The sequence below is a fragment of the Euprymna scolopes genome, chromosome 29 (genome assembly GCF_053919585.1).
Source record: "Euprymna scolopes isolate OS-2025 chromosome 29, ASM5391958v1, whole genome shotgun sequence".
Classification (NCBI taxonomy): domain Eukaryota; kingdom Metazoa; phylum Mollusca; class Cephalopoda; order Sepiida; family Sepiolidae; genus Euprymna; species Euprymna scolopes.
The window spans coordinates 107,900,492-107,910,561 of record NC_136510.1 but is presented as its reverse complement, the minus strand read 5'-3'; the positions used below and the strand labels follow the sequence as shown (position 1 = coordinate 107,910,561).

General features: G+C 29.9%; 1 protein-coding gene across 3 annotated transcripts in view; it reads left to right on the top strand.

The window, feature by feature from the left end:
- The first annotated feature begins 1,763 nt into the window (after nucleotides 1–1,763).
- The window catches only part of LOC145252814 (opioid growth factor receptor-like), an 81,010-nt gene continuing 72,703 nt past the window's right edge, over nucleotides 1,764–10,070 (top strand). For 2 of the 3 annotated variants that reach the window (XM_080112780.1, XM_080112781.1), the window contains exon 1: nucleotides 1,764–2,164. In XM_080112780.1, coding sequence (XP_079968906.1) covers nucleotides 1,919–2,164 — 246 coding nt within the window. In that variant the 5' untranslated portion in view covers nucleotides 1,764–1,918. The remainder of the gene's footprint in view (nucleotides 2,165–10,070) is intronic. The other variant, XM_080112779.1, reaches the window with a different exon arrangement.

Genomic DNA, 10,070 nt, shown 5'->3' with positions numbered 1-10,070 from the left:
CTCGTGGACATTTTATCTCCCGGTTTATAGTCTCATTTTTTTCTCGCCTACATACCCCAATTCTGAATTCATAGGCATAGGTTGGCATCATGAGAATTTTTTTTTACCCTAATTTAAACTGATATAAATTATTGCGCAATAAAAATAATTAAAACAAAAATCATTTTGCCATTTGTGCATCTATGTTATTGCACTATTTTTTTTCAATAGTATCTTCAAATTAAATTCTAATTCGAAATTGTAAGATACTTTTGTTTATTAAATTGTTAGGTGAAAGTGCAGAATAATTACAAAAACCCACCCTCTCACCCCTTTCTAAATAATAACATTATTTCAGCATAGTACCTTCTCTGCATAAGTACCAAACTGTTAGATGAAAGTACGGAATAGTTGTAAAACACCCTTCTCTCCTATGTTAAGAATGGCTTTCTAAATAATAACGCTATTATTTCAGTGCAGTAACATAAAATTATAGAATATATATTTTTGAAAATTTTTTCATCAAGTAAAAAACTGATATTTTTACTTGAATAAATAATTCAAAAAGAAAAATGATTTTTGTTTTAATTTAATTGTTTTTACTATGCAATCATTCATATAAGTTTGAAATAGGTTTCAAAATAAGTTCACTGATGCCTGCCCACGGCTACGTATTTGGAATTAGGGGCACATGAGCGAGAAAGAAAAAAAAAGAAGGTCCATGAGAACCCAAACTCGTAATGCTAACGATTTCATATTAATTACTTAAAATCGTTTTAAAATGATTTTCTTTATATAAAAAAAATAATAATTGATCAAGTTATTATGATGTTTTGGAATATCACATTTTCATAAAGATTTTTCTGTCTTTTTAGGGGTTTGTTTTACAATCCATAGAGGTACGAAAAAGTTGTCAAAAACAAATATATAACAAATAAATGTTAGCAAAGGCGAGATAAGTTACTTTTCTACGTAACTGGATAAGTTTTAAGTGTTTTTATTTTATGTAAAATGTTTAATCAATTTGAAACACAAGGAATATTGCCCCTACCGAAGAAGAAGGAAAAATGGCCGTGATACCTGTGAAGTCTCAACAAAGACTTCAAAATAAGAAATAAAACAAAATGACAGTAGAAATCGCCCCAATAAATGTTACCGTAACATTTATGGGGGAGGGGGCCTACCACAATTTAAAAAAAAAAAATTATTTTAAAGTAATTATAGAGACTTCAAAGATGTAAAGAGACATCGTGGCCATTTTTTCTTGTTCTCCAGTAGCGCTTAATATAACTTGATTTTCGAACCGAATAAACATTTTACATTAAATAAAAACACTAAAAACTTATCCAGTTAAGTAGAAAAGTAACTTATTTCGTCTTTGATAAAATTTATTTGTTATATTTTTTTTTTTTTTTTTTTTGACAGATTTTTCATACCTCTGTGGATTGTAAAACAAACCCTTTCTTCTTTTAGATTGAATTGTGGGCTTGCACCGGTAATATTAATTTGTGGAAGCGGTCCTGTCGGCATTCCCCGGTAGGAGCGCCCCAGGCGATTAACAATAAACTAACCTCCTCTCAAATAGAAAGGCAAAGCCTTTGAGGGTGGACCTCCTAGAATTGTACGTGATATTTATTCTGAAGATTTCGAATATAGGATCAAAAACAACGCAATCAACAGGGCACAGGTCATTGCAGGAATTGACGAATCTGTGTTGCCCTAATTCAACAATCAAAACGTAATTCCAAGAAAAATGCTTTAACTTTCATTTTCTTTGCTTCTATTTTTAAAACTAAAAGTAAAACTTGTTTTGCGTTCGTCCATTTTTCGACTTGACTTTAAGACTTGTCATTAAGAAAATAACAAAATATAAATTTTATTTTGTGATTGTTTAAATTTAACTTTTAATTTGCCAATTTTGTAAAAATTTCACGCTAAAATGCTAAATCTTTCTAAAACAGCATTTTTTTTAACGTCAAAAGGACACGCCTCCAGTAGCCCTCCACACAAAAAAAGTGAAGCGAAATTGAAAAGAAAAAAAAAAGAAAAAAACAACGAAAAGACTTTTTGTATTAACTTTGAAAATAAGCAGAAGATTTTACCAAAAGTTTTAATTATGGGGAAAAACAGCAAGAAAAAAAACAAAAAAAGAAAAAGGAATTTAAAACAACTTCAAAAGAAAACAGTAAGTTCGATTAAATTTTATCACTTCTGTCCACCTATAGTATAAATAAAAATACTTTTTTTCACCAATAATTATCGCACATGGTTGCCAGATTAGCCTTTTATAAGCCAAATTTTGCGAATTTGGCCTTTTTTAAAGCAGTTTGGCCTTTAAAAAATGTATTTGGCCTTTTTAAATATTCGTTTTATTTTTCCTAATCATTTTATAAAAAATATTGGTGCTTCTATATTATAATAACGAAAAAATATTGAATTTCAAGTAAAACAAATGGCACCTACGTAATTATAATGTCGCAAATAGTAACATATCCAAAAATTAGGGAAAACGATAAGGTAAAAAAATATTATTAAGGAAAAACAGTTTTTGATAAAGTTTAGATGAGGAATAAAATTTGTCCGACATATTGAATTACGTTCATCACGTGATTTAAGCAACAGAACTTAATTATCCCCCCTGTCAACTTATTTTATTTATTTATTTTTAGTAAGCGTAACATAGCGATTTCACAAAATCAAAAAAATCTCATAAATTTCTTTTTCATTAATAATTATTTTTCTACTTTATCGTTTTTCGTAATTGTTGGATATGTTACTATTTGAGACTTGATAATTGTGTAAATACCATTTGTTTCATTTGAAATTCAATATTTTTTCGTTATTATAATATAAAAGCGCCAAAATATTTCTTTGATAGTAATTTTTAAAGAAAACGTAATCAATTTTTTAAGCAGTTTTTCTTCAAATATTGTGTAAGACTTTGTTTTTTGTTTTTTTAATTTTCTTTACTAGTTTATAAATATGCCCATTTGAAATCAGCGAAAACATTACAAATAAATAATAGTTTAAGCTTTAAAAAATTGTTGTTGATTTGGAATTGAACTTATAAAAAAAATTAAAAAAAAAAGGCTCTTCTAGAGAATTGGGACGAGATTTTTTGGAAATCATAAAACTGAATTTCACATGAAACTAATGGTATCTACGTATTCTTCGTATTTTTAAGATGATTATATAAAAAAATTACGAACATCGATGAGGTAGAAAAAATTTTATTAAAGAAAATAAAAAATAGAATTTGATGAAAACAATCGTAAAACACAGGAGAATTTAACAGGAAGGTAATTTTCCATTCAAATTAAACAAAGATGGCGGCAATTTTTCACCTGTTAACACGATTAAAGTTGGTTTTTTGGGGTTTTTTTTTTTTAATAATTCAGTAATATTCAGGTAATTTCGACTGCATAATTTGGAAGCTACCAATGTAACTTATTAGAATTGACAAAAAAATCAGATGAAACCATTGTTTTTTTTTTATCTGAAAACTCCATTTATCGACTACAAAATCTCGTCCTAATAATGTAGAAGCATAAAAAAAAATAAATAAATACAGAAAAATCTGTGCTTGTTAAGATAGAGGTGACAAAGGGATGTTTTTAAAAATATGTCATTTAAAGCAAAAAACAATATTACGTACTTAATTATCATGTAAAAAATGAAACTTAGTAAGCGATGCCCTTTTCTCTTCCCTGCAACCTCTTTCGCACAGAATAGACGTTGCGAGCGCTATCGTTATTTTCGTAGCAAGTGCTCGACTGAACTCCAATCTATGATACCACCTTGTCAAACTTTCACAAAAAAACACTCAACCAGCTACAATTACTATTGTCGAAGTTATTATCATCACTTCTGATGAAGGTCACTTCGACGTATAAAAACGTTACCAATACAAAGATTAAAAAAGCAGCAAAAAATAAATAAATAAATAATAACAAAAAGAGAAAAGACTTGCTGGATAGAAGCAAACAATTTTATTAGGAAAAGAATAAAAAGAAACTTAGAGGCAAAAAAGTTCATCATCTGTCTGATGCTAAGATTTTGCGATCTGCTACAAAGAAAGTCCTTTGTGCTTTGTGTGGTAACAATTATGAAAGATAGAAAGAAAGACGGGTTGAGTAGGCTTTTATTTTACTACTTACTGCTGTGATATGAAATTTCCACCAACGTAGGCTTTATTTTTTTTAGAAGGTCGTAATACTTTTAGTATTACGACCTTCTAAAAAAAAAAATAAGCTACAAGTAATGAACAAGTAATCTAAAATGCGTTCCAAGTTATGTCCCCTGTGTATGAAATCTTTATTGTCTACTTTATAACATCTACGAAAAATGCAATTTTCCATAAAAATTACTCTTAACTCTTAACTTTCTACTCAATGAATTTTCGTGATTTTGGTATATATTACTATTTTCGACATGATAATTAAGTGCGTAATATTACTTTTATTTAAAATGACATATTTGTTTTTAAAAATCGATTAGTATCTCAACAAGCACTGAAAAATCTTTACGGTGTAAATACTTGTCACGGAATGCAGATGTTATATTCTAAAAATAATGTAAATTGATCACTTTTTTTTTTTAAACTAAGAAAATCCAAATTAATGATTTTTAGTGATTTTAATGCTTGATTGTATTCATTATAAGGTTGATTTTGATCTCGGTAGTTCGAATTGAGTTGTCTCTCCCTTATTTATAAATCAGGGCATTATGTCTTGCTGAGTCATAAAATTTGATTTTCTTAGTTAAAACCAGACAACTAATTTACATGATTTTTGGAACATGACAGCACGTACGCCCTAAAGATTTTTCTGTATTTTCTTTTTTTTTTAATAAGTGTAATTCTAACAAACATCAAAATTTTATTGCTTTTTTTTAAGTTTTAGATTTTTTTTTCCAATTATTTCACATAAAACTATATTTGATTGTAACAAAATTTTATTGCCTTTTTTTTTAGTTTTAAATTTTCTTTTCCAATTATTTCACATAAAATTATATTTGATAATTATTAAAGAAAACGTTACAATTAAGTATTTTTTTGCTGTTGAAAGCAACCAGCACATTAGTTGTAATATTTGTGCTTGTTTTATAAGTATTTTAATGGAATGTGATCTGATGAACTCCTCACACTTGTGTTCCCTCGAAAAACCCATTTAGCAACAAAATCACACCTTTTCACTGAAGAGGTTCCTAGATGTCAGAAAGCGTTTCACACCTAATAGCTTCTTCTTTCAGACTGCCAAACTTTGGAATTCCCTCCCTACTTCCAGTTTCCTGCAGAAATTTAAATGTAATCTAAACCGACATCTCGCTCATCTCCTCACCTTTTGTGGTGGTCAAAATATTAAGGGACGTCGACACAATGGGAGATAGGTTTTTCACGTCTTTATTTATTTATTTATTTTTTTTTTTTTTGAGAGTTAACCAAAAAGACAGAGAACAAAACTCCGAAAGGAAGAGAGTTTCAAATAAGTAATTTGCAGACAAAGTGGCCTACAAATAAAATGTCTGCTGAGTTCAACCGTGACCATCGTCATAGATGGCCTGTCAGCTGAAAAATGACGTCATCGCCATAGGTTCTAGCAAGCAAGATAAGTGGAACACAGATTGTCGATAATGAGCAGACATTTTTTACAGAAAGCGTTAGAAAACTTCAAAATTGGATTAAAAAAGATAAACATGATACTTTGTACTGAAACTCATCCAATATTAATAATAAAAATATTAATAATAAAAAACGAATTGAAAGGGAGAAAAGTTGCTAAAAAGTTTAAAAGGAAAAGGAATACGATTTGATTTGTATGAAACTGAAGTTTATTCAATAGAAATAAATAAAAATGAACAATAAATATTTTTTAAATCAAAAAAATCAATATTTTAAAAATCAATTTCCTGTTCTTCGATGTCCATTTTTTTCATGTTTTCCTTCAAAATCTTGTCAGAATTTATCTTGCTTCCAGATAAATTCGACGCTAAAGTAACTAACTAACCTGTAAAAAAAAAAACAGTATGGAATAAAAAAGGGGGGGGTAAAGAATAAAATATAAAGGTCTTGCTTGAAACGAAGAAGAAATTTATTTACAGTAAGTTGCAAATTTTTCCCTTTGCGGGCATTAAACTTAAGAAACGCCAAGGTAACATATTATGAAAAAAAATAACATGTAATGAAAAAAATAACACTGGTTCTTATAAAGATGTGTGTATCCATTAACGAATACAATAATAGTATTCAAAATAGTATCTCCTAATCACACTCGCATATGAAATGAATTTTAGGAGCATACTCACAATTGAAAGCCAGTCAGGCATGTACCTTTTTCTATTTTTTGTTTAAAGTCTTTTTAGAATTTTCTTTCCCTCCATGTTGCGTGCAAACCATAGACACACAGATGAATTTCAGGAACAAGACCTCGTCGCTTGTCCGGATAGGAAATTCCAAAATTCCTTGTCACATAAAAAAGGTATTTTCTTTAATTTCACTCCTCCTAAAATACGCGCAAAACTGTAGTCACGTAGTTAATTTTTAGAAGTCTGTCTCATCACAGCCGGGTATTAATTTCTTGCCGGGTTTTCTTCTTTAAAGGATGCTCATCAAAATTCCGTTTTCAGCGCCGGGCAATGAACCACGTTCACTCTCCACGTCAGCAGAATTTCAAAAAGAGGACGAAATACGCGCTGGGCTCGTGACGTCATTGCAGAGCTAGCATTTCTCTTTTCTCCAAATTAAAGGGAGTTTCGTACAAATCCAAAATATACGAAACTAAAAATCATAAAGGATACAAAATACAAAAAATCGTATATAAGAACCAGATAAACAATAATAAATGTAAACAGGGGGGGGGGGGTGCGCCATTATTTGTACAAAAAAAATTCCAACATTCTGCAGAGTATTTTTCTCTGTTACATGTTTAGGAATTCTATACTCCCCTATAGCACTCATTTCCACATCACTACAGAATACTCTAACGGCTAAGTCTAGTTCAATCACCATAGACATTTTTATTTTGGGGCATGGGCATCTCTTTATATGGCATATAATGATGATATTGTCTTGCCTAATAGAAGTCCAATAATTTTTATCTATAAACGTTAATTTTTTTTCTAAATCATCAATATTATAGAAAGTTTTACACTTTCATATAATGCACGCTTAAGAGCAGAATTTTCTAAACACATTTTCTTTGCATTAGGAGACTTTCTAAAAGTGGTTGATGACGATAAATAGGAGGGACAGTTCGGTAATATTCGAGGAATAGCACCATCCTTAAGATAGGGATTTTTTAAATTTAACACTAATTGTCTTTCCAGTCCTTTCATCAAATGCTGATGCCTCTCGCTGTATGTCCTCAGATCGAAAATGAAGTTCACATACCTAAAGAAATAATGGTACTAGTGCAGAGAGTGATCCGGACGTAAATAATAACGTTATTATTTAAAAAGCCATTCTTAACATGGGGAGGGTGTTTTGTACCTATTCTATACTTCAACCTTACAATTGAATAAAAAACACACATCATAAAACTTTAATTAAACGTGGAAATACGATTTAAAAAAAATAACGCGGATCACTCTCTGCACTAGCACCGAAATAATTTAAAAGAAAATCGTACCATGTTTGACTTAATACACAAAAAAAAAAAGAAAATTACATGACAAAAAACGATAAAATAAAAAAATAAGGTAAATGTGTAGAATTAGTCCACCCTTGGAAAATCCTTTTAAATTACCACTTTTATAGGTTTTCGGGGGTGCTGAAAACGAAAATAACGTTTAAAATTACGGCAAACTAGTAGTTTCCAAGATATAAAGAGATGTTAGTTAAAAAGGGGGGGGGATAATTTAACCTAAAACGACCATAAACTTTTTTTAAAAAAAAAGTTTAATCTATTTCACGCTGATATAAATATTGCATAGTAAAATAGTTGAACTAAAAAGATAAATGATTTTTCTTATTTAGAATTATTTAAACAAGGAATTCCGTTTTTACGATATCGCTTTTATTAAATTGTTAGGTGAAAGTACATAATATTTTCACCATACTCCCCATTTTAAATAAGTTTCTAAATAATAATTTATTATTTCAGCACATAACTTAAATTACATTTAAAATTCATTTTTTATATACATACTTTCATTTTTATTTTTAAATACGTTCTAAAAAAAAAATAAATAAAAATAAAAAAGTGCGTTTTTTTTTTGTTTTTGTTTTTAAATATCTCAAACATTTTAACACTTACACTGCTATATTTAGATGGAGTAAAATCCTTTCTTTTTATTGCATTAATCCACTGGTAAATTATTTCCTTTTTTTTGTGGGGGGGGGTGAAAACACGGTAACTTTTAGTCCATTTTTGTAGTTACTTCGGCATCTTGGAACTATACATCTCGACGGCGTGTTTAAATTTATTTAACCCTCAAAAACTTTAAACCAACTTCCGGTTTAGTCATGAGACACGTGACCAAATTTCAACAGACCGATGTTCATGATGTCACCAAACTAAATTATAGTCGTCGCTAGGCCCATCATATTACGGTAGCCACGGTTCAACTGAAACTGAAAAAAATTCTTATTCCACAAATAAATTATAAAAATAATTGTTTGTAATGAAAGTTGTCTTCGCTCAAAGTTTTTTTTTTTTTTTTGCATTGAATGATGAAATTCATATTTGAACCGTTCCATCTCCAACCATCAATTGATTGTGAATAAAAGCTCAATGCACATACTCAATGCGCATGGCCTCAATTGTATCACATGGACTAAACAACTAGCATTGAGGTGTTTCAAATTCACGTAATGCGTTTCATTATGGAACATCGCCTGATCGAAAAAAAAAAAATTAAAAAAATATCCACCCTCTGTCAAACTACTTCCCTACATTCTTAGTTTGATTAAATCAAAAGTAAAACACTTACATTTTGGGGCCATGTCAGACAATCACCCACTGGCCTTCGATATGCTTCGAGGGTATGCTAGAAGGCAAAAGAGGAAGAGAAAAGCCAAGGAGAAGGTGGAAAAAGTTTTTCATTGGACATCTCTTAACAGTTGGGCGTCCATCAACCAACTTGCCCTGGATCGGAAGGAATGACGAAAAATAAAGTTATGATAATCATTATTATTATATTCATTATATTCATTATCATCGTCATCATCATCATCATCATCATTCTCCTGATCATTATCACCACCATCATCGTCATGATCATTATCATCGTCGTCATCATCATCATCATCATTGTCATCGTCGTCATCATCATCATCATTCTCCTGATCATTATCACCATCATCATCGCCATGATCATTATCATCGTCGTCATCATCATCATCATCGTCGTCATCATCATCATCATTTTCATGATCATTATCATCATCATCATCATCATTTTCATGATCATTATCATCATTTTCATCAGCATCATCATCATCATCATCATTATCATTATCATCAGCATCATCATCATCGTCGTCGTCATCCTATCATCATCATTCTCATGATCATTATCATCATCATCATCATTCTCATGATCATTATCATCATCATCATTCTCATGATCATTATCATCATCATCATTATTATCATATTCGGTTTAATGTTTTTGACCGTATATACAAATTGTCTTTCAAACTAACCTCTGAATTTTACTTTCTAATGGCAACAATTTCAGAAAGTTATTCGTCTTCAGATAAATTCAACGTGAAATGAATACCATGCACAAAAAATAACAGCATAAAATAAAAGGGGGGTAGGAGTAAACGAATAAAGTAGAAAGAGGTCTTGTTTTAAAATGAAGAAAAGATTTTATTTACAAAATAGGTTACAAATTTTTTCACTTTGCAGACACTCAAATACAAAAATTGCCAAGTAACAAAAACTAGCACAACAAAAAACAAACAAACAAAAAACTGGTTATTAAGTTGTAAACGTCGTTATAATGAATGACTACCATTAAAATGAAACTTAAGGAGTACTCACAAAATTGTACAGTCATTTGCCTTTTTTTTTTTACTGTCAGTTTAAAAGCTTTGATATTACTCCAAATGTCTTTCCCTCAAAATACGTGCATACCATCGCCGCGTA